The following is a 25,933-nucleotide window of genomic DNA, read 5'->3' as shown; positions in this document are numbered from 1 at the left end:
TTGACTATAGATTACCTGCTTACTATCAAACTGTGAGCAAAAGTCAGCACTAGTTGGAAAAGCTCCAGATATTTCCCTCAGGAGGATGTGGAGACAAGAACAGATTTTAATGGAGAGTGAGTATTACATTGCACCACAGCTTCTGATGAATGCTAATGGTGCTCCATGTCTGTTAGAAGAAAAAAAAAAAACTTTGCAGCCCCCAAGTGGCCAAAAGTGCAGCTTGTGCTGCATCAATTGTAGATATGTTTCCATCTAAAAGAGCTCTTTTAAATTATTCATAAAAGGAAAAAAAGTAAACTCTCATCATCTTGGAAATTATTCGATGTATATTATGTGATACAAATACATCTTAAAAGGAAGTGATAGAGAACTGATTCTGTTTCTTTTATTGATGTATTTTGTTTCCTTCTGATTATTGAGGCATAAAAAAAAACAGTTTCACGTTTATGTTTAGGAATCTTTGGTTATGGGGTTGGTCTCAGTCTTGTAAATTTATCAAATGAAATGCAGAGTGAAAGCTGTGACTGTTCCCTAACTAACCCTAAACTTGTACAACATGTTGGATACCAGACCCAGCGTCCTCCCCCCACCATCACTTCTGTGCGTATGAGAATGGACACTGATTGTAACAAATGCTGCCAATGATCAGAATCCAAGCAGCAATTAAACCTCGTCCAAATTGCGTTTGGCAAAGCAAATTACTGGAATCTAAACAGATTTGTAGGAAGCCAACGAGTATGTGTAGTGCTATTACGATTTCTCAAGAGGAAACAACAAGATTAAAATATTACACTGCATTAAAGGAGTGGCAGCAAGCTCTTCTGTTACTTTGGGATGTCACTGCTGCTTCAGAAGACATTTAGGGGTTTGGGAGTACATGGAGAGACAGAAGAGGTCGATTCAGTCCACAGAAGGAGAGAACGGGTACTTTTTATTCAAAATAAAAGGTGATTTGATTGAAATTTTCCACATTTTCTACTTTTTATTGCATGTTTGTATATGGAATTATGTTGGTGCCTAAAGTCTCACTCCACATTAATGTACATTTCAACATAGTATGCACGAATCACAGGTTCTTTCAAAAGGTGACATCACACCAACATGGTGGCAGCAGAAAACGCACTCAGGTTTCCAGAGGAGAGAATAAAGCCAGTGGAGAGCAGATAGAAATATCAGATTACTTCGAGAGAGCTCCTCTCCTCTTTGTTTCCCTCTACCTCTGAATGGATGGAGATGAAATAGCATGTTGAGCAGAGAGGAGAGTGCAGCTGCTGATGGAGAGGAAACAAAAGGAACCTTCTGTCCTTCCTCTCTCCCACTCCACCTCTTCCATGCCAAATGGGTCTCTCTCTTCGTCGCTGGGTCGCCGTCTGCCCCACCTCCTCCCTCTTTCCTGTCCATTCATTTTTATCAATCTTGGGTTATCGCTTTCTTTCCCTCTCTTCCACTTTTCTCAGCTCTCTACTTCTCCTTCTCTCACTCCCCTACAGCTTTCTCACAATTCCTCTCTTCTTTCAGGACGGTCAGAGCACTCTGTTGAAATCGGATCTGTCACTGTGTCTTTGGAGACTGATAGAGTCTGGTTGCCAGGGGTTTCAGCCCAGCAGAAGAGCAAAACTGCAGTTACATCAGTTAAAAGCTCTTATTTGAGCCACAGCCAAAGTCCGAGCGTGTGCGTGCGGTCGTGTAGGCAGTTACTTTGTGAATATGGCTTTGAGAGACTTTCTGCCTGTCTGTGGATGTGCTTACATCCTGGTATAATAATTATTTCTATAGATCTTAACTTTCTCAGCTGATTTGAGTGCAGGATGTCTGGCCCGGTCCACAAAGGGACTGCTGCTGGAAAGTAAATGAAATCCATGTATCTTTTCTGAGCTGCACTTTCTGAGCGTCATTGCCCTTTAGTGGAAGTGGCTGCTACATGCGGACTAAGAGAACCGCTACCCAGCCAAGAGACACGTTAGGCAGACTATAGAGTGAGGATACCATCTGAGCTAGCATATCAACTTATCTCTACATTTCCTTGGTGAAATCACACACAAACAAAAGTTCACTCAAATTGTGTACGTAGTGAATGTGTTTTGCCACTAGTTGCATTTTTTTCCCTGCCAAAAACTTTATTTACCATTTTAAATGATTGCTCATATACTCAGTTATCACTGTTCCAACTGCAGGAGAGTAGTAAATGAGGGGAGGACTGCTAGGCCTCTGTTACAATACAAATCAGACTCCATGAATTTGAAGATGAACATGTGCACATCCTAAGCCACCCCTCATTTCTATAATAGTTTGCTATGAAAATGGGAAATGGTTGGAGAAATGTATTCAAACATGTCAAAACATGCATGGAAATACAGCTTGAAAATCAATATTTGGTGCAACCACCTTTATTCTTCAACACAGCCTAAACACTCTTAGCCAGCTTTTCTGTAATTTCTTGATGCAGTCTTCAGGAATAGTTCTCCAGGCTTCTTGAAGGACAATCAAAGCTCTTCTTTGGATGTTTGCTGCCTTTTTGTTTCATTATCTGTCACGATGATCCCACACAGCTTCAGTAATGTTGAGTCCTGGGATCTGGGGAGGCCCATCCATTACTGATGTGTGCTTTTCTATCCAGGTTTGCTTTTAAATTGGCAGTGTGTTTGGGATCATTGTCATGCTGAAAAGCTGTACTTTTCTGTCTTTATAATTCCATGAATTTTGATGAGATCTCCAACTCCACTGCCTGAAATGCAGCTCCAAACCATGACAGAGCCTCCACCATGTTTTACAGATGGCTGTAGATGTCTCTGTTGTGCCAGTCATGTACATACTGATGATGATTTGAACCCAAAATTGATAAATTGGATTTGTGAGTCCATAAGATTGGTTGTCAATGATTATCAGTCCAGTTCTGTCATAATTTAGCATACCACAGCCTTTTCTCCTTCGTTCATTTCAGTAAATTTACAGTGTGTAAAATCTCACTGCTAAATGTCAGTAGATTACTCATTGCAGTCAAGAGATGCTGAGATGGACATCTTGGTTGCAGGGCAAGGACTGGACTGAAAATGAGAGAAAAAGCAGCCACAATCTGAAGAAAAACTTTGAAAGGCATTCAAAAAAAACCTGAAGACCACTTTAAAAAACGTACAAAAATGTCTGGCTCTTTGGAAGAGAAATATGAATAAATGAGGGGTGTACCGCACTTAATCTGTTCAGTATCGCACACGTAGAGTCACTAGTTGCTGGGCTGATTTTATAATAAAGCTGAAAAGTTTTTACGAAAGGCAACTTTTATCCTATTCTAACAAAGGTGAGCCTTCATATTCAGAGCCTACTCTAGTGCGAGAGGATTAAAAACAGGTAATTAGGTTAGACACTTTTGTACTCTACTGTATGCATCAACTCCTTTTTATTTGATTTTTTTCATTTTCGTCATCTAAGAATAAAAACGGCTGCAAACATATTGAATGCAATACAGAAAATTATTTACAACTAATATCTTACGTACACTACATAAGCACTGTGGAGGAAATATTCTATGCCATCATGCTCATAATGATCAAATATTAAGTTTTGGTTTGGTTTCAGTGAAAACTTAAAAATAATTCAAAACAACTAATTCCTCACTATTTGAAATAGTGCTGTAACTTCATGATAGTCCTATTAGCTCAGACTGCAGTGATTTCATCATTGTATTTTCTTCTGTCGAATCAGTGTTTGCTGTGCAGGGCACAACGTACAAGAACAGGAGGTGAAAATAGCTCATTTGTTATGAGGGCTATGATATATTGCTATTGAGCGGTTCACTCGTGCGTGTGTGTGTGTGTGCGTGTGTGTGCGTGTGTATGTGCGTTCTTGTGAGTATATATCTGTAATTGAATTGGCTTAGGTGTGTGTTTCTTCAGAAATGAAAGGAATGACACGTTGTCTCTTCTCATTCCTATAGATAGATGATATATATCATCATCGGCTACAGACATGTTTATACAGACACACAAGCTGTGATTTGTGTGTGTGTGTGTGTTTGGTGCTGTAAATGTTTATACTTTGTGTTATTTTGCTGTGAACATCATATGCCTCTGTACAAGATTAGATCTGTAGCTGATGATGAATATAAATTGGACTGTGCCTGTTCCAATCTTTGTTATTTGCTGGCATGTAAAATCATTCAGGTTTAATAATTGTGACTGATATTTGTGCGCTCTCCAAGGCAGACGTGGGTATATAAACACCTTTAAACTTCGCTCTCCTTGAGTTTTCCCTGTAAGCTGTGCGAGGTACAACTTTTACTTTGAAGGCAAACGTTTCCAGGGGACTGGGATTTATGCTTCAGTGGAAAATCTACGCTGTAGCTATGTCATAACTACAAAACCTACAGCGTAATTTCACATGTGCCTTTCAAGAAATGTAACTACACATGGTGGCCAATGACATTAACTGGCCAACTAACTGGCGACTGTGGCAATCTGCTTGTGACAAAAGCAATCACGAGGAGGCTTCTGGTGCTGCACCTCATACCTCTTTGTGATCGATTTTACCAAGCAACTCCCAGCCACCTCCAGCAACAACTGGCCTGCTGTTCAAGGAAAACACATTTTTCCCTAGTGACCCGTGGTTGCCAGGGTGTCTCTGTCTCTAGGCCTGTGTGACTGGGGCCACAACAACCTATTGCTTGAGTTTATATGCTCCAGTGCATGTGCTGCAGACATTTCTGCAAAGACCGTAAGTAATAAGGAAAATACTGTAATAAATAATAAAATGTAATAAATGCCTCTAACTTAGTCTTAGTTTGGGTTTTTTTTCTGGGGGGGTGCCTTAAAATTTCAAGGCCAAGAAAATGAGTTTTGGTTGAGGGAACATTTTCGCAAGGTTTTATATTAATAAAAGTCGAGTATAAATGCTGAAGGACTACAATCAGTCGAAACGAGCTCTGGTTTACGTTGCTGGTAAAACATAAATCATTAACGTGCACAGGAATGCTGCAGGTGATCTTTGTTGAATAGGAGAAATTTGCCATGTTTTATCCTAGAAGTCAGGGTTATAAGAGGAAAGAGGAAAGCAGCATAGACCCCAGGTGTGGGAAAAGTTTGCACTAGCCTGTCAGGGCCTCCGGCTGGGTAAACACCACCAGGTGGAGAGATTGAAAGCATTACCTTCTACCTTTCACACTGTCTCGGTTTTTCTAACGGACTGCATTTTCCTTCATACCTCGGGGTGTTTTCAGCCCCTCTCTGTCAACTCTCGGTTTTCCTCTCTGTCTTACGTGCACCTCCACTGTTACATTTCCTGTTGTGAGTAGGGCCATGTACTCTTTAAATGGCTCATTTAAACTCATTAGCCTCTTCGCTCCATATTCTTTATAAAGGATACCCATTACTTATTAAAATCTTTTTTTTTAAAGTCAAAATAGCTCTTATTACTTTAGGCAGAAAGGCCTTAATCTGATTTCCACAGTAATTTAAAAACAGTCACAGTATGGCTTTTAGTGAGTCTGTTATTCAATTTTAGGCTGCCAGTGTTTGAACAGATTAAGGCTGCTTTTAAAAGAAGCATATTTGATCTTACTATTATACTATATGTAGCGTGCCTTAGATTGTGAATAAATGTTTGCATAGTCGTATAAATGTACTGTAGAACAGGTCAACTAACTAATCAAACAGATGAAGCAATCCATATTTTGGTTCAGAAGACGTACCTGATGAGTTCTGCCGATATCCACCACAACACTGCAGGCAGATCAGAAAATTCACAGGTGAGCAAATCCAGACATATCATACACATTGTTTAAAGCCAGGTTAGCTTTTTGCACTGCAAGCAAAAACCAGGACCAAGAAATATTTTTTTTCCTCCCACAAGACAGTGGGAACCAGTTTAATATATGTGCTTCCTAAACAATCCCTGAAAGCAGGGGAAATATTAATAATAATAATGCCACCCTGCAGCTTTAAAGCGGCTTTTCTAGACTCAAAAAGGATATGGAGTTAGGAAGCTTTCTCCGGCAGGCCACATGCTCCTTGTGAGCAGCAAGGAGCTTATAGGAAGTTGAGTAATGCAGAAATTCAGAAAATACTGTATAAGTAATAATGCTAATTACAATAATAAAAATGACACTCTAAAACTCTTGTTCTTACACAGAAAACTCAATTTTCTACTTCAACTACTTTCTGGGGGGATTCATGCATGACTTCCTGTGGCTCCTAATTATGGTGATGCACTCCGGAGTAAACGAGGGTCTGACTTATCAAGCTGCTTTGATTCATTGTGCTGCTGCGGCTGATGTTGCTGGGACTGTAAGGACAAGCACAGATGACTTCTGTGGTAGTTTTTCACTGCTTGTTTCACTAATTGCGGCAACTTTAAAAAAAGGAAAAAAGAAGCCATATGGTGCAAAACACAGTAGCTGTTCTGTTCTTTTCTTGATGCTGCAAGTCATTTAAATTTAAACATATAGCTCACACTTCACCCTTGCAATCATTAAGTTATTTTACAGCTAATGTAATTACAATAGAGTGTAAGTCAGGAAATAATGACCCACAGCAAAACCGCTTTTAGAGGTCAAATTAAGTTTTCCTTAACGAGACTCAGGTGAAAGTAATCAAGCAATCAGACTAACAGAATCAGACAATCAGAATAACTATAAAGTAATAGCACAAATTAAAGACTAACATCATAAATATCACCAGTCATTCCAAAAAACCTCAAACACTAGAGTTAAACTAAACTTAACCTAAACTGAACCCAAATTCAGACACATTGATTAAACATTGAAAGCATACACCGTAATAGTTACGTAGAATCATTTTCTTTCTCAAATTTTAAATGTAAAAATTTCATGATTATTCTTAAATATTCTTATGAGCCCTCCAACTGTTTGCCCATCTGCCACCTTGCTCTTTCCAGATCGGCATGACTTTTTGATTGATGCCTGCGTGCATTTTAGTGTGTATGTGTATGTGTGTGGTATGTGATTTGAGTCCAAACACAGTTGGACGTATGTCGATGGCCTTTAATGGTGATGGACATATAAAAAATAAAAAAAAATTCCAGGGAGAAAAGAAGGAAAGAAGATTAAAGCTGAGGAAGATCAAGACAGACGTGAACACAGGGACACTGATACTCTCAGATGGGTTTAAGTGTGTCTGTCTGTAGGTGTCTGCGCGTGTTTCTGCACACATGCATACAAACGCACACATCCGTGCAAGAAGTGTCAAAGCGTGGCCTTCAGAAGTGTCAAATGTCACATTTGGCTCAGCTAGAAATATTTACTTGACACCACCTGCTCCATGAAGAAGCATTTACTTCTTTCTCTGTTTAAAGTACTGCTAAAAATACTTGCAGCTCTCTGTGCATTTGCTGGTATTTGGGATACAGTTGATCTAGCAAGACTGACACCTGTTAGGATTTTCACAGCTGAGCCAAAAGGGTTTTTTGTTTTTTGTTTTAAATTAATTTAGTGAGTGTGAGTATGTCCTCAATTGAAAACACCTCCTTTGTGTCTTTAAACTTCTTTAAATATGTGTTGAATATATATATTTTTTTCAAAATAGTCCTACATGTTGGAGAATTATGGTGTGGATGTAGTTACAGATTATAATTTACACGGTGTCCAGGAAGTTATTAGTGTTGGATCTCAAGGAACTAGAGGCGCAGCCAGATTGTTATTGAAGTGTTCAAATCATAAACAGGCATACATGCAAATCTTAGTTGGTGTTAGCTTGCTAACGCTGTGTGTACTGTTACTATGGTGATGGACTGTAGATGACTGCAGCTGTCTTTGCACACAAGCCTACATCTATCAGAGTGAATTTTGTTAACAATCAGGAGATTTTGGCCTGGGCTGATCCTTTGATTCCCGTGGTATATGTGGCTTAATATTACAGGTCACGACTTCTCTGGGCAGCAACGCAACCTCTTGTTGTTCTTAATAAAGAAAGTCATGCAATAATTGGCTCCTTTCCAGCATTCTGTAAGCAACTGTGGTCTTTTCATGCTGCACACGGCATGAGTCCACAAACAGCAGGGCACAGTGAAAGCAGTTGGTCACCTCCCCGAGAAGCTGGAGGTGTGCAGCCTGTCACCTGCAGCGCTTCATCTAACCGCTCGCTCTGGCTGCTCCTTCTTGTTTCATTTCTCTGTATTTCAAATAAAATAAATGCAGCTTTGATTAACAGTAGCAGGGAATGCTTAGCTCACAGACAAAGACGCTGCGTTTCTTGTCATTAGTTTGTAATCAGAGTCATCTCTTCCGTCGCCAATTAAATGTTTTAATTCATAAAACTGCAGCACAAGAAAGTGTTCCATTGGCTGATAATAGATTTTGTATGATCAATCGCTGATTGGGTTGTATCCTCCACCAGAGTGCCTGGTAATGTTGAGAGGAAATCAACTAACCTCTTGAATTGAAGCGAAAGAACAAGCACTTGACAGGAAATCATTATTGCAAGAAGAGGTATTTCATATTTGACATCATGTTCATCAAAACATGTCGATGGTAGTTTCTAGGCTACTAGTTCATCTTCAAGGTCAACCAAGGATGAGCCAGAAACGGTCTTCTTCCTGTGTTTGCAATTCTCAATACACGTACGCACGTAAAAAAAAAAAAAAATTGCAGGTGCAAGTGTTGCATTTTGAGAAGAAATTTATTTTGAGTGAAGAAAAGCTAAATTTGAGTGAACAAAATTCACTGCTGCGTGCAAAAAATTTATTTCAGTGTTTGCTATTATACACACACACACACACACACACAATAGCAGCCCCTCTCGCTCAGTTTTTGCATTTGCGCTTGCTTGCAATGCGTTGCTTGCGCTCTCAACATTTCTGCTAGTGTGTGTGTGTGTGTGTATAATAGCAAACACTGAAATACATTTTTTGCACGCAGCAATGAATTTTGTTCACTCAAATTTAGCTTTTCTTAGCTCAAAATAAATTTCTTCTCAAAATACAACACTTGCACCTGCAAATGTTTTTTTATGAGCGCTCAAAATAGTGGCACAAAAATAACGCCATACAACTAGGGGCCTGTCATGGTGTGGTTTATGTTTATTTTTGGTTGTTTTGTTATATCATTTCTATTTATTTCTTTATTTTACTCCAATAACTTTGATAGTTTATTTCTTCTAGTTATTTGTGTTTGTACAGATGTTTGATCCTTTAGTTTATTCCAGCCTCATTTGTGTCTTCTTGTGTTTTGGTTTTCATCTCTAGTACTGTATGTGAGTCCCATTTAGCTATTTCCTGTTTAATTTGGTCATTCCTGTTTCTTGTGCCTTGCTATTAATTTAATTTCCTTTGTTACTTTCTTAAAACTAATTGTTTTAATTAGTTTTAGCTGTGTTTTGATACCCTGGTGTTTCCACTCTCCCTGATTACCTCCTGTGTGTATTTAAGGCCTCGGTTTCCTTCTGTTCCTTGTTGTGAGTCATACTGGGTTCCTGTCTGTCCTCCCTTGTGTGTGCTCTGTGGAATTGATTGTATTTTTTGCTGCCTTTTGGATTACCTGCATCACCTCAGTAAGGGTTTGTTTATGAAGTCTGCGTTTGGGTCTGCAACCCTGGACAGGACGAGCAATTTAAATGAATAAAATGGCCTTTGATGGTAGAATCCTTGCAGGGGTTTAGTCTTACTCCTGCCTGCAATATAATAAAGTGTTATCTTTCTCTGTGTGAAGAAATCGACATTTGAGAGCTTGTGAAAAGTTTTTGTGCAAGATATTTTATAGTCTTGGAAAGAGAAGACACTCTCTGGTCCTTTTCTAGTCTTTTTGGCTTAAAGTTTGCAGGACAGTGTAGCTCGTCATCTATGTTAGTTTGGCAGCTACTATTAACATAGACATAAGGAACTTATAACTGAGTTATGGGACAGAGGATGTCGTATTGACAGGTTAGTTTGTTAACACAGGAACTTATTTGAACTAAGCAGGATGCTGCAGAGGTCTCTTCTTTAACCTTTTTGACTCAGTGCTGTGTTTAAGTGGAATGACTGCAGTGGTTAACACATTTGCTTAACTGTGAAAAATCCCTGATTTAAGACAAGGAGGAGAGACAAATCCCTGCATCACAAAAGGTGTCTGGGATAAAAGTCTGCCAAATCAAACATGGCTGTTCATCTACTGTGAACCTGCTGTGAGCTGAGAGAATGCTTGCATATAAAGGACAGATACTGTATGTTTTCCACATCATTAAACATGCAGATACTCAACTTTCTAAAAAAAACAAGTGATGATTTTTGATGTGATCTCAGTGTTAGATTAACAAAAAAGTTGCTTTTAGCTGCTACACGTTATTTCACACCTCAGCTTTGACTTAAACTCAATACTCGATAATTATGTATTTTGCTATGTTATTCCTGGATGATGTCCTGGCATCAGGAACAGTTGTGTCTGGATTGTAATTCTCTGGCAGCCTGATTCGAGCTTCCTGCACTATTTCATGTCTGACCCAACGACCACTCCAAACACAGTGCTCTGACAGTTTCATGGCCTTGAAGTCATCATGACTTTGGCTCTGGCTGTTTCGGGATACACAACTACTTGTGTGTGTGTTTTTGTGTGTGTGTGTGTGTGTGTGTGTGTGTGTGTGTGTGTGTGTGTGTGTGTGTGTGTGTGTGTCGAGGTCAGCACATGTGCCAACTAGCACGTCAGTATGCCAGCTGGACAGCGGCAGTGGGACCTGTAGTTGTACTGCCAAAAACAGACACTTATGCTTATACAAGGGACACATGCTGGTGTGCCACTCTTAATTCATCTGCCAGTCATGCAGATTTGATATCGAGCAATAGGGAGAATAATCCAAATTGTGCCAAAAACAACATTTGGGGAAAAGTAACACAAGAACACGTAGGTTTCTGTGATTGGTAGTGAAAGCTCAGATGGGTGAGCAAGTTCAGCCTAGCTAGCTTTCTTTGCGTTAACTAATTGCCAAAACCTAAAACACCATTCAAAGACTACGGGGATCAAGATAGTGGTTACCAACATCAGAATTACTGTTTTGAATAAAGTATCCCCAATATTAAATGGCATAATAAGAAACATTCCTCTCATATGTGCTTCATATATCACATTTTTATTTTGCATGTGTGTATGTGCTCATGCAAGTGTTTATGCAAGGATTCTTTCTCCCTTATTATTCAGACAGATATTACTTGCCACTAATTAAAGGATCATTCTGTTAGCAAGAGCAGTCCAAGTCTACATCCCTCCGCCAAGGCTGAAAATTCCCCCATACCAAGCACAAACTGAGTTTCTGGATCCTGGGTACGGATTACTTTGTGATATTTATGTGAGAACATCAAGTGTCACAATTTTTTATTTCAATTAGGATTTAATATATATATTTATTAGTAGTGAATATGTGGAACATAATGTCTTGCTAAGAAAAAAGAATGCGTGGCTCCGACTTGAAAGGTTAATCACGTCTAATTTGCACCAAACCCCCACCTCTGGTCACATTTTCATGCTAATCCATCTGCAACTTTTTGATTAATCCTGCTAGCAAACAAACAAACAGAGAAATGAAAGCAATCACATGACCTCCGTGTTAATTAAAGGCTGTTGTGATGAATCAAAGAGGCAACAACAGGGTTTCTGTATCAATTGTAGCGCACTAGTCTGTGTTATAATGTAAATGGCTCTTGATATTTGGTGTATGACAGCCTGTGACACAGAGGAAATTACAAAAGCAACAACGACAGTAGCAGAACTGCAGTGCAGTGTGTGGAGTGGTGTTGCTTAGCATCTGGCTCACAGGCTTACACGATCTGTCACTCCCCATCACTTTGTGTTTCCTGTGTTATTACTGTTTTCATGTTCTTTCTTTTTTCTTTTTGTCTGTGTTTGTTCTCCAACTGCCGTCCTTCAGCATCTGAAACTGTATCGTTCATCTTTTTGTGCTTTTATTTTCTTACCTTTATTCTTCCCCCCCCCCCTGACAGGAAACGTTGTTGTGTTACATGCATCCTCCATCTGTTTCAAGCACCCTACTTTCAGCTTTTTCCATCTCAGAGCAAAAACAGTCAGTGAACATACTGTGCGCGTGGATTTGAGCCATTAAGTGTTTTTATTTTTGTTTTTGCTTTTTTACTTTGCTTGTTTGGGTGATGATCTGCAGCTCTGCTGCTGATAATTAGGACTTTACACTGATAAAAGTATTGTTACGAGATGTAAGAAACAGCACTGCAAAAAAAAAAAACAAGCTTTTGTACAATCAGTATTTGCATCTGCAGCTTTTCACACTGTAATTACTTTCATCGGCCTACTTAAAATTCACGCTCATTAATGAAATCTCTTGTTAAGGCTTGTTTGCTTACACATTGTTTTCCTTGCATCACACCAGACAGTAAATAAAGAAAACATTTCCTGATGAGGAAAAAAAATCTCCCAGTTCTTGGCTGCTAACACGTCTGAACATGAGAGCAAAACAAACGCAAAGGAAGAGGCTTCTGGCAGCGTTTTTGTTTTTGATTATACTTCATGACAAGTTTTAGTAGAATTGTGAGAAAAGACAAAGTAAAAGAATGCGTGTAAAATAACTTACACATATCTGAATTTTTAAACAGCCACATTCAATCCTGCTTATTATTCAGCAAGCTCTCACTTTTTATCACGATACTGCTGAAGGTGTTTTGGGGTCCTAACTGGTTTATTGATAATGTTCACTTATATTATATATTCTGTAATATCGCACGTCTTCTCTATGATACAGCATTTCTCAAACTGGATGCAGGCTTCTCTGGAGCCACTGGGGTTTGAGCAGCCAATGGCTACAATGTTGAGTAAAACTAAGCAGAATAAATTTGATTTATGTTGAAATAACAGCAAACAAAAGCTTCTGTTGCCATCCTGGTGGTCTTTGTTGCACCAGATTTCAGCTTACCTGTTTAATTTCTAATGATTGCTAGAAGAAAATTTGCGGGGTTTTTTTTTTGCTTTCTGAGGCTGCTTTTATGCTCATTGCTTACACCCTGCCCTACATGGCCAAAATGATACCACATCTGCTGGCATGTATTGCCACGTTGGTATCACTTGGACCAGTTGTGCAACCCTCGATTTTTGTACCACTGCCGCTACACCTGGGTTGAAGACACGAGTGTATGATTGTGTTGGTTTTTACGGCTGTTTTAATGATATATCAGCTCAGAAGCTCAGAGATTCACAGATTATACAGAGGGAGATGTTGCAACAGTTTGAAAACTTGAAATTCTGTGGAAAAAACTTTGAAGAAAACACTCAGCAATTACTTTCCAGTTCTGACTTCTTCTTTACTTATATCAGCGCTGATCTGCCACTTGGATCTCACGCGTAGTTGGACGGGTCTAAGATTTGGCAGCTACGCCGATGTCTGCACAGTCACCCCACAGTTTACTGTCTGTTGATGGAATTTGCTTCACTCAGACCTGAGTCAATCCTGGCTAACTTGCAGAAACTATCACCCCTGTTCAGCTTGTGGCCTTATGTTGGATTTATACTCATGTAGTAAATCTACGCCATAGGCGCGCCGTAACCCCAAACCCTCCTCAAGATCTACACCGTAACTTTTACTGCAGCGTATGTCATAATTTATGCCCTAACCTGACATGCACTTGCCTACAGATGTAAACACATGTTGTGTTGATGCAGCTCAGATGGGTGTAAATGCTGGCTTTGGTCCGACCGACTTTTTCCTTTTGCTTTGAAACACTCATCAACCAAACAAAGAGAACATTTACAGCACGCCTGTTTCTGAAATCACTGCATTTTTTATGTCCCTCTAATGGCTACATTATATTATATATTCTTTAGGATAGTATTAACAGTATTTCCTGGCATTTTTGAAGCACATTATTATTTTTATTTTTTTTGTTTCAAGACAGCAGTTCATTTCCCTGCAAAAGATAAGCTCAGTTTTTTCTCTCTCTCTTTCTGTCAAGGTCCTTTGGAAATTATTTTGTCTTGAAAATTCTGTCTCTTGTGGTCTGACACATCCTGTTTGAAAGACAGCGGCAGAACATCAACCTTTTACTTTTTAATCCAAAACAGTCCAGTTTCACATTATCCTTTGCTTGAGATTCATGTTTGCCTTTTTGTCTGGTGGATTCCATTTTCCAGCAACATGACTTGCGACAACAAAGCTATGAGTTTGTGAATGCTGTAGCTTTCTCTTCATCCTTTTGTGCTTGTTGTTGGTGCGGTGTAAATACACCACGGTTAACCCTTTATCTCGTCTGTTTGGGTGCACGCTGGGTGTTCTGCATAGATACACACCCACACGACCAGATAATGTGTTTCTTGCATGTCGAGGAGATTCTCAGATACCTCTAATCCTCTGATCCAATAAATTTACCCCAACATGCAGACACAGACACACGGGCAGGATTTCACAGCTGAGCATAGCCTTTGCCATCGATGATTTTCACAATCCACAGTAATGAGTCTTGGAAGAGGGTGTAAAATCGCTAACACAAGGACAAAGTGTGCTGAAGATAAACAAAATGAACGCTATGTTAGCAGAAGTAGGTACCTGACGTGAAGACTTTTGACTCTTTTCCCTTTTCTCTCCTCCACACCCATTTGTACCTCATGCTCTTTTTCTTTCTTTCATCAAAATGGGAAGAATCTCAATTATGGCCTGTGCTCGGTGGAGGCACTTGTAAATGATTGAAAGAAAAGAGATTGAGAGAGTGGACAGGCTAATAAGATTCAGGGAGCTGAAAGTCTCTATTGTCACAGAGTGTCAGTGGGAAGCAGGAGGGAGAGGAACAACCTCTTCCTCCAGCTTTCGCTCTCCTTTCTGTCCGTTTTTCTTCTCATTTATTCACTTTCTCTAACTTTCATTTCCCTCCCCTTCCTGAGGCCAAAGAGCCAAACTCAATTATAAACTCAGAACCGCTCTCAGAAATCTGACCCTGGCGCCGCTTCAGTTGTCACTTAAGTAACACAAAGGCGCAGAAACTCTCAGAACAGGGCTGCTGATTAACAGGCAGCCTGTTGTAGAGTTTTGCATGGTCAGATGGCCCGACCAGTGACTCTGTGAGGACAAACCAATTCACAGCCTTATTGACACGAACTCATTCTTTAAGAGAAAGACAAAGAAAGCTACTGAGTCAGTGCACAAGGGTATCAAACTGCTTTTATTCACTTTATTACCCTTTTGCAATCAGCTACATAAGAGTAAACACAGGATTAAACAAGTTAATTGGTTTTCATTGATAATTTATTTGTCAGATCCATGAAAATCTGTTATATTTTGCATGTTTTGTTTTCCTATAAGAGTCGCACAGGCCTAGCAATGCTCAGTAACCTGGCTGGGGAAAAATGTGTATTTCTCTTCTTATATCTTTATATCTGATGGATATTTATGCCATTTTTGGGTCTTATGTAAATGATTGATGTGTCCACCATGTCATAGCCATCTTCTTTTTGCTTTTTTTTTAAGCAAACTGTCCATTGCAAAGAAGCGCAGCCTTGCAATGATCTGTTTTACTCTGAAGAAGGTCAGAATTGACAAAATGTGCATCATATTGTATCCTGTAAGATAAAATGAGCAATTGAGACCATAAAGTCATGCAGAAAATATTTAGTGAGCTTCCTCCGAAGGGTGGCTGGCCTCTCCCTTAGAGATAGGGTGAGAAGTTCGGCCATCCGGGAGGGGCTCAGAGTAGAGCCGCTGCTCCTCCACATCGAAAGGAGCCAGCTGAGGTGGTTCGGGCATCTGACAAGGATGCCCCCTGGGTGCCTCCTGGGTGAGGTGTTCCAGGCATGTCCCACCGGGAGGAGGCCCCGGGGCAGACCCAGGACACGCTGGAGAGATTATATCTCTCGGCTGGCCTGGGAACGCCTTGGTGTTTCCCCGGATAAGCTGGAGGAGGTGGCTGGGGAGAGGGAGGTCTGGGCCTCTTTGCTTAGGCTGCTGCCCCCGCGACCCAGCCTCGGATAAAGCGGATGAAGATGGATGGATGGATGGATGGATGGATGGATGGTTATAAATCAATTGAGAAATTGGGCAGTTTTCTCGTATCCTTCTATACAACCAGACTTCTTTTTTAAACCACAGTTGTTAAAGGTATTTCTGCATTTTATTTATACAGTCTAGATAGACCAGATAATAAGAGAACTCTGTTACACCGTATGTAGCAACACTGGGGTCTGAGGGGAGTCTTGGCAGAGCTAGATTAAACTGATCTGTTTCATCTTAGGGCCCACGGATCCTAGGTTCAGTGGAGGGGGAATAGGAGCAACAATGGCAGGAAGGGAGGAAGAGAAAGGGAGTGCTGCTAATCTAATAGCTCTGCCGTTTTGTTTCATTACTGTTGTGAGGGGAAAATGTCATGATCCTGGGTCTTTTGACCCAGCGTTTTAAGTTTGAGTTTATTTTGTTCATTAGGTTATCTAAGTTCGTTTGTTATTAGATTCCCCTTGTGTATCCAACCCCGTTAAGTCTCCCTTGTCCTTCATGTGCTTCATGTCTGTGTTTCTTATGTTGTCATGTTTGCGTTTCATTATGTTTCAGATTTTATTTTGAAAGAGGTCCTGTGTTTCTGCATTTTGTTTTACTCTTCCCCTGTGGCGTTGTTATGTTCATGTTGTGTCTACTGTGCCTTTCTGTTCCATGTTTCTGGTCCCTATGTTCTGTCTCCCCAGTCTGTTAAGTTTACATGTCTTGAGTTCCATCAGTGTGTTTCCTGTTTTACTTTCACAGTCTGTCCTATGTTAATGTTTCTAGTTTTGCTTCCCTTGTCTCGTCCTCCTAATTACTCTCAGCTGTGCTCTCCTCCTGTGGCTCATTCCCCCTCGTTATCCCTCAGTGTATTTAAGCCCCATGTGTCTCTTTGTCAGGGTGGCGTCCTCCCTCATAGCTGTGTGAGTTTTCCCCTGTGGCTCCTTGTGCTTTAGTTTCCCCAGTTTAGTTTTGTGTTGTTTTTCGTGTCCCACTCCACGCCAGCAATAAAGCTGTGTTTTTTGAGTTTACTTTTTGTCTCCGCGAGTTTGCGTTTGGGTCCTACTCTTGCCTGCACACAGCTGTATTGTGACAGAAAATTTGGTTGTCATATAATGTGTGTGTGTGTGTGTGTGTGTGTGTTATGTGTATATATCTGCAGATAAAGCAGTTCTGCATTCCCCAAAGTGCAGCAGATGTCCCAGATAGAGTGATCAAAGAGTGTGATTATAATGTATTACTGTAATATTGCCACTTAGATAAGCATGTTAGGTGTCTGTGGCTGGTGTGTGTGTGTGTGTGTGTGTGTGTGTGTGTGTGTGTGTGTGTGTGTGTGTGTGTGTGTGTGTGATAATTCCACTGCTATCATTGTACAACACATTACTGTTTGTTGAAGTGTATTTTATACACAAACCTGCACATTTCTGCATCACACATGCACAAACACAAAAATGCTCTCTTTCTGTTATTTGTGTGTTCTGGCTCGACACAGTCTGAATATCTTTAAAAGTTTTCCTCTACCTATGTCACCATGCTTTTTCAAGATTACTGAATTGTACCTGTACATTTTCACCATGCAGTAATGACAATGCCAATGTATTTTATTTCATGATTATGTTTTTAAGCTCTTTCGATATCATGCTTTATAAATCTCTAAGACAAATCACCCCTCAAATATCCAGATCTAAATGCTGCAGATACCATTCTGTGCATTTTAGCAGTAAATCAAAGACGATGTACATTAATTAGACTGCTTATGTTGCCCCCTGCAAGCCACTTTGGACCCCAGCTTCTAATCCATCATCAGTGTCTTGTTTGTTGTCATTAATTGCCTAGTGTGTGCTGTTTTGGTGGTCTTGATATTGCTCTTAGAGCCAAGCCACCAAAATTGCTACACATGAAATCCTTTTAACAAGTGGTTGTGACCAAAACTCAAAATCTTAAATATCTTATCTAATCAGCCAATCATGTGCTGCCATGTGCATTTCGATATGGTAAAAGCAACCTGCTGAAATTCAAACTGAGCATCAGAATGACAAAGAAAGGTGATTTAGGGAACTTTGAAAGTGGCATGGTTATTGGTGCCAGATGGGCTGTTCTGAGCACTTCAGAAACTGCTGATCTACTGGGATTCTCCTGCACATCCATCTCATGAGTTTACAGAGAATGGTTTGAAGAAGAGAAAATGTCCAGTAAGCAGCAGTCCTCTGGGTAGAAAGGCCTTGTTGATGCCAGAGGCCAGAGGAAAATAGAAATACTGCTTTAAGCTGATGGGACGGCAACAGTAACTCAAATAACCACGTGTTACAAGCAAAGTATGGAGAAGACCATATCTGCTTCACATGAGCTCACCAAAATTGGACAAGAGAAGATTGAGAAATATTGCCTGGGCTGATGAGTCTTGATTTCTGCTACGGCGTTCAGATTGTGTGGCGTAAACAGCATCTATTCTGTCTTGTATCAACAGTTCAGGATGATGGTGTAATGATACAGGCACCTTAATAGCAGTCGAGTATAGTTTAAACACCACAGCCTACCTGAGGATCGTTGCAGACCAGTGAATGTATGCATCCCAGTGTTTAAACGGTTCATATTTGGAATTGTAAAGAAGGCAAAGTTGAAATTGTAGCAGTATCAGTTTGAGTCACACTTGGACGACCTGTGCTGCAATGATGTTAATCTATATTTATTGGGGGGATTTTTCCCCATAAACCAGCTTTTATCTTCAAGAGGAACAACTAAAACCTCGCCCAATGTTTTCTTGTGTTTTCAGAAAACCTAATACACAGTATACTATGTTATGCTACATCCAGTAAGCTCCCCGTTTTGTTTTAGCTGCCTGAAAACTAAGTTTGGGGAAAAAAATCACAGGGAGAAGATGAAAACACCATGTTCTACTTTCTGTCTCATTAGGGTGAGAGGGGAACGAGGAAGAAAGAGACCCGAGTGCGGAGGGGATGGAGGGCGATGGGTAGAAGTAGTCAGGGGCTGCTGGGACTGTTTGCATTCAGCTCTTGTGGTGTGATAAAGAGGTGTGTTATGGACATGTAACCTTGTTTCCATTGATTACACTCCTCACCTGCACGGTGTTGATTGGAGCAGACCTCTCAACACGGAGCTCATGCATCAATGTTAAGCCCATTATCGTCTCGTGGGCTTCTACGAGCCACACCTCTCTTTCCTGTGCTCTGATGCTGCGAATACTGTCTGTTTATACGTGCATAATACAACACAAGACACACCTTGACCACCAAAAGTATGTTGAAAGTAGATTGTTTACTGCACAGTAAATATACATACTTACAAATGGGAATCATACAATCCATGTACACTGATGCATAATCGCTGCTTTAGCTGTAATTATCTAAATGTTTGTTACAGTCTGGCAAAACTTTGTTTTTACTGTCGTTTCTCATCACTTACCTGCTCTGCTTTAAGCACTCAACACACCAATGCACTCCAGCAAACACAGTCGAATCCCTCTCACGTGTACGTTTTCGATGAGTTAATTTTTGTAACTGTTTAAAACTGACAGTCCATCGTTGAGTGATTAAGCAGGAGGCAAGACGCTCCCGGCAAAACACCCTAAATGGGTGGCCTTCAAGCGTAGCCGTTTTAAAAACACGGGGTTCGTACGGTTTCTGGAAATTCCCTTAATTTTTTTCTTGTAGTGTCGTCGAGGAAAAGATGGATGGATTTTAGATAAAATGTTCAAAGCTTAAAAAGGTAAATGCTTTCATAATAAACAACCATCTGAACAGTACAGGTTGGATGATGTAGCCTCAAAATGATGTCATGGTGATGTAGGAAAAAAATGAAATCACCAACAATGTTTTATTGGTGATTACAGTTTGAAGGCAGCAGCATTTATACGTGTAAGTAAATGAAGGACGTTTTCCATCCTTGTCATTGATGACAGACTGCCTAATTCAAAGTGTGAAGTCATTGCCACGAGGTGCGAGCAGCAGTAGTGCAACAGCGACACAGCAAGTCATATACAAGCACAGTAATATTGTTTTCAATGGGAATTTTAAGCCTTTAAAGCCTAAATTATAAAATAATAATAAAATATAAATTTGCATATATGATTTTTAATTAGTATCATATTTGGTAAATCTGGCACTTCATTGCTTAAAAGTGTATTGTGGAACTTATGCTTTTCAGTGGGGAAAAGATCAGTCTGATGATGGAAAAGTCTCAAAGTAAATAACGTAACCGCTTAACATTTCAGTAACTTAGTCTTGCAACTTCTCAGCAGGTGCACAACATTGTCACATAATAAAATAAACATTTTTCAATTTAAGTCAAGCTTTCTAACCTGTTTTTCTGCAGTCGCACATCATCCTGCCGCTCGTGTCTCTTCATCTGTCCTCGTGTCCTGGTTGTACTCAATGGTGGGTTTTCAAGTGGTGAAACAAGTTTGTTTTTTCCACCACTGGAAAATATGCAATAAAACTGTTCCCTGCTAAAGTATTGTAGTTTGTTGGAGGTTGTTTTTTGTGTACTAAATTCTCATTAGAGAATCACTTGCAGCTCCTTCTCTCTGAGACGTCTGCTTGTCTCCTTATGCGAGCTAGGGAACGTGGGAACCTAAGCACATGGTGCCACAATATCAGGTAAAAATTTACACCAGATTTATCGTGTACGAAATGCTATACCACGGCCGTGCTGAAGTTTTTTTTTTCTTTTGTATTAACTGTGAGAACAGGTTAAAATACTTCATGCTAATGAATGCCAAAAATCTGAACAACTCAGAAATATAGCGATTATTTAAACAGCATAAGAAGTGCATTTTTTCATGTATTATTTTCATCTGCAGACTGAAACACATTTCATATTGTTGAAAACATTCATGGCCGCTCGCTGTGCTTCTCTCCTCTGTAGTGCAGTGACAGTGTTCATTGTAAAACAGATAATGAAGAACGAGTCACCGACTGTCCTTTTTCTATTTAAAGATTTCAGTCACATATAGATAAACTGCATTATTATACATAAGCAGGGCTTGTTTTTGTTGCCTTGAATGATAAAAATCATGTAATACTACTTAATATTTTTGGTGAATCAAATGATGCGTGATGATTTGAGCTAATGAGTTCCCAGCCGCTGAAGAAAGACATGCACTAATGAGTGACATTTTGCAGTTTGGAGAATGAGTGCTGAGAGTCTGGTTTGTTGAAATGAGGTCCGTGGTTTGGGGGCTTTGGTCGGAGTCCAAACAGCGAAGCTTTCTCGGGTGTTTTAATGATGGCGGTTCTCAGAGCAAGGGGCTGGATTTATCATCCAGGCCAGAGATTTAAAGCATATCTTTCTTTTAATTTGGTCTCATGCACATAAACACACTTGCACACTGATAGTTTTTGACTCATCAGTACTCAAAGGATTGATTTGCAGAGATGTAACATACTGTATGATGTGGGTTTATCACTAAGCTGCATAATTACTTTCCATGTGTTTACACATCTGACTTCAAAGTCTTTGTTTGTTTGTTTTTTAGGAGTATGGGTTTTCCAAAGCCTGTGCGTCTTATTAAATGAAGCATTATGCGAAACATATCCCTTGAAATCATTATTTCTGCACACATCACTTTGATACACGTATAGTGTTGCTTTGAAGCTAAAAGCGTTTGCTCCGTGTCCCTCATTCCCTCTCTTGTTTTCTTTCCCCCCATCATGTCTTTTTTCTTTCACTTCTTTCATGCCCTGTCTAGTCTGTTACCCAACTCATCCCACTAATGCTTTTCTCTTCACTTTCTCTGTCTCTTTTCTTTTCCTCAGTGGGGCGTTTGTTGATCGAGTTCAGCTCCCAGATGACGATGGAACGAGTGCAGAAAGAAAATCCCAATGTGACCGAGGGAGGCCGATACACGCCTCCAGACTGTCGGCCCAGATGGAAGGTCTGTAGATGCATCGCTATTTGTATTTCACAACATTTGAATAAACTATATTTCACATTGTACGGTAAATATATTCTAGCAGAAGTCAGCTTCTGCCAGTATAAAAATAAAAGATGAGATTTAGTGCCTGATAAAGTGCCTGAGACTTGGACGAAGTCACAATGATGAGGTACTAAACAAAAATGTTGAAATAGACAAAATTATGAAAAGCTAACACAATACAACATACCCAATTTAAAATGGTACAGACTGTTATTTCATTTTTTTATGAGGTGTTGACTCAGAGTTCGTAGTTTGCTTTGAAGACGGAGAATTGTCTGGAAACTCGCTGAGCGATACTGAAATTTGAATAAGTAACTAACTTGTTCTAAATGGTGCAACTTTTATTTTGAAGGGGAACGTTTGTTTGGGCTTGAGTTGAAACTACAGGCAACCACAGCAGTTTGCTTGGGTTACCCTTAGCAACCAACTGGTGAATGAATACACATTTTCCCAAGTAACCAGTGGTTACTAGGGGATCACCATCTGCATGACTTAGTCCATAGTCAGGCTTTCTTTGCATTACCTTGTTAAATAAACCTTTTAACCACAGTCTGAGATAACTGTTTTCATATCGGTGGTTATCAACTTTCTCTCTTAACTCAGGTTTTCTGCTTCAGGCTCTCTGTGAGCGCACATAAAATGCGTGATGCTTTCAAAAAGAATGGGTGAAACATTTTATTTCATAGCATTTATAGATCTTCTGACAGCTAAAGGTAACACTGGTCAAATGTGATAGTTGAATATTAGCGATTTGAACCTTTAAACATTATAGGCTACAGACAGAATTCAGATCTGACACTGACCTTAAGTTCAACGTTCGCTAACGTCTCGGTTTCGTATCAGCCACTGAGCTGCTTGTATAGGAGCACTGGCACACCAGGTGGAGCAGTGCCACCAGGGATCGTGGCATTGCTGATGACCACGATACCCATCTTCACCTCAACACCTGCAAGAAGACTAAAAACACAAACACGCATGCAGAGATGCGGCAGAGAAGATCCTCAGACAGTCAAAATTTGAAGTTAATATATATATCACAAAAATTGTTACTCACCTTTTCTTTACTGATGTTCTCATTTAACTTTGATTGATCAGCTCTCTTTTACTGGAGTTCATTTTCACTTTTACTGGATTTAAATTAATGGAGACAAATGAAACATTGCTATATTGGTGTGGAGGGCAGCTTTTTTGAGAACTCCCTAATTTCAGCATTTTCAGTGTTTGACTTTCTCCTCTACATGACACCTCTTTGAGTATCTGGGCAATTTCGGTGCTCAACTATACAGAAACCAAGGTTAGTTTTCTGCCAATCTTCATCTGAACACAAAATTACCATGAACTCACAGAGGAGATTACGGTTCAACCTTGGACACCTGAAAATGACTCGCTTCAAGTTCAGAGACACGGCCCCTTAATTTGTCTCAAGTATGCGATGCCAGTGAGCTCTGCTCACTTGGCGTGCTTTATTCATTATGGATAAGAACCCGCTTTATGTTCACTGTGACATTAACAGGAGCTGTGGAAATAACAGTTCACTCGTGTTAGAGATTTAGTTGGTGTGTGTTTGTGGTCATTCGGTTTGATTCAGTGTGTTTATAGTGCCACATTACAAGAACAGTAACCTCAAGGTGCTCAAGGAAAACTTCATTTTAAACAGGAAGAAACCGCCAACAGAACCAGGTTTAGGTCGTGGCAGTCAAGTGGTAATGTCTGGGATATCGGGCGACCGTGGCTCAGGGGGTTGGGAAGCGTATCTGTAACCGGAAGGTCGCCGGTTCGATCCCTGGGCTCTCTGTCCTGGTCGTTGTGTCCTTGGGCAAGACACTTTACCTTACTTGCCTACTGGTGTTGGCCAGAGGGGCCGATGGCGCGATATGGCAGCCTCGCTTCTGTCAGTCTGCCCCAGGGCAGCTGTGGCTACAACCGTAGCTTGCCTCCACCAGTGTGTGAATGTGAGAGTGAATGAATAGTGGCATTGTTAAGCGCTTTGGGTGCCTTGAAAAGCGCTATATAAATCCAATCCATTATTATTATTATATGATCTATAATAAATCTACACATTCAGGACAATCAGGTAATGTGCTGAAACTGTCCCTGTTGTGTAGGTGGCCATCATCATCCCGTTTCGTCACAGAGAGAATCACCTAAAGTACTGGCTCCACTACCTCCACCCTATTCTCAGACGCCAGAAGATTGATTACGGCATCTACATCATCAACCAGGTAGGATGTCAGAGAGCCTGAACGGCAGTAAGAACTGCAATACAGCGTTTCTTTTTAAGTGACCTGGTGGCTTCTTGGTGTAGTGGTTAACAAATTTGCCTTTCACGTGAAGGATTTCTGGTTTGAGACTGTGAGGAAATACAAACCCATCCACAGGAGGTCACAAGCCAGGATAAATGGGAGGGTGGGCATTTGGCCAAATCAAACATGCAGATCTGTGACCTCCTGGGAACTGCGGTGACCTCCAGGGAAGCAGCTGAACAGACCACCTGTTTATTTTTAACTGACCAGCAGTTGCATATTTAAGAGTCTGCAGGCTTTGGTAACACCTTCATGTAAGTTTGAGAGAGACACAGAAGAAACAACGGAAGAACATTGACGCTGATGATCTGAAACTGAAAAACAATGATTTGTTTTCCATGTGAGTAATTTATCAGACTATTAATGAACATAAATAAAAGTAGGCTTATTTTTTGTATGTTTACGTTTCGGCTTAGGTCGACAGAAAAACAGGCTATGGACCGACTTTGCTTTTGCCAATAAGTTGATGGCTTCTTTGTGTTTCTCACTCTACTCTTTCATGAAAATGAAAATTATGAAGTGCAGCTCTTCATTTTATGTATTTCTAAATTTATTTTAAAGGAGGAATTAATTATTTGTTATTTATAGCTGTGCAATGTCTACAAATCACTTGTTGCAGCAGTTTTGCTTGATAAATTATATTAATGCTTAATTGGTCATTATTATTGATCCGTGGACTGATTATTCACAATACTGCACCATGAGCAAAAGTCACAATCTTGAATTTGTGGTCATATTCCTGGTTAAGTTCTGTTGTGAGCGAAACAAACAATGTTTTTAACTCTTTCCCCTCGATTGGGGGTAACTCTTCTGAACTGAGTGGTTTCTTTCTTATTTCATTACTTGTCATTAGGTGTCAAAGTAAACATATTATAAATATTTTAGTGGGGTTAGGTTAGTTGATATTTCAGAATTTCCCATAGGTATGAATGGTTGTGTCTCTGTGTGTTAGCCCTGCGATGGGCTGCGACCTGTCCATGGTACCCCACCTCTCACCCTGTGGTAGCTGCGATAGGCTCCAGCCAATGGTTAAGCAGAAGAGCCTGACCTGTAAAACTCCAAATACACTATGACAAGAGCAACGAAGTACATCTGTCTTGTATTAAGCTGTAAAAAATCATTGGAACACAATATTAAGTTTTTTAATCTATTAATACAGTCGAATTCATTGCTGCATGCAACAGAGAACAAGTCATCTTCCAGTCCCTAACGGCTGCCTTCCCCCCTCTCCCATCCCAAACTTCTTCATTGACTGTCTTTAACCCAAATAACAGCCCATCTCCAGAGCAGCATATTTACTATCACTCGGTTCAGAAGATGGATTTTTAAGTAATATTGCGAGAGTGTGTGTGTGACTCTGTGGCGAGAATAACTCTTCTTCCACATTATGGATAATGAGCTCTCTTTTCTGCCCTTTTGCTCCCTGTGGGCCTTGTGCAACGCCTTAATCACTTCCCCTGTGGAACAGGCCTTTGGTTTCGCCTGCCCTGCTGCGCTCTGCTCTTGATGTGGTTATGTTCCAGTGTCTTACTCCTTTGCTCTCGTCCTCTCTCTCTCGCTTACAGTTATGCACACAAACACACACACACGTAAACACATCTGAACGGTTTTTAATCTTCCTTATATCAAAAGTAAAGCTGTTAGTGAGGGTAAGAGCTGTTAGAGTGGGTGCAACATCTGAAGCATTTTTAACCTAACCTTCTCCTTTCCTTCCAGCCCATCTCTCATTGGCATTTCCATCACAAGACTGTAAATACTTTGACTTCACCTTCAGTTTTATCTCCAGGCGGTTTGCAGGC

General features: G+C 40.2%; 1 protein-coding gene across 1 annotated transcript in view; it reads left to right on the top strand.

Moving 5' to 3' along the window:
• Window positions 1–25,933, top strand: part of b4galt2 (UDP-Gal:betaGlcNAc beta 1,4- galactosyltransferase, polypeptide 2) — a 235,737-nt gene that overhangs the window by 97,430 nt on the left and 112,374 nt on the right. The window contains exons 3-4 of the mRNA XM_076876403.1: window positions 21,671–21,789; window positions 23,937–24,053. Of these exons, the coding sequence (XP_076732518.1) occupies window positions 21,671–21,789; window positions 23,937–24,053 (236 nt within the window). The remainder of the gene's footprint in view (window positions 1–21,670; window positions 21,790–23,936; window positions 24,054–25,933) is intronic.

This window comes from Maylandia zebra, linkage group LG18 (assembly GCF_041146795.1).
Source record: "Maylandia zebra isolate NMK-2024a linkage group LG18, Mzebra_GT3a, whole genome shotgun sequence".
In the NCBI taxonomy this organism is placed as follows: Eukaryota; Metazoa; Chordata; class Actinopteri; order Cichliformes; family Cichlidae; genus Maylandia; species Maylandia zebra.
This window is presented reverse-complemented; position numbering and strand designations above follow the sequence as displayed.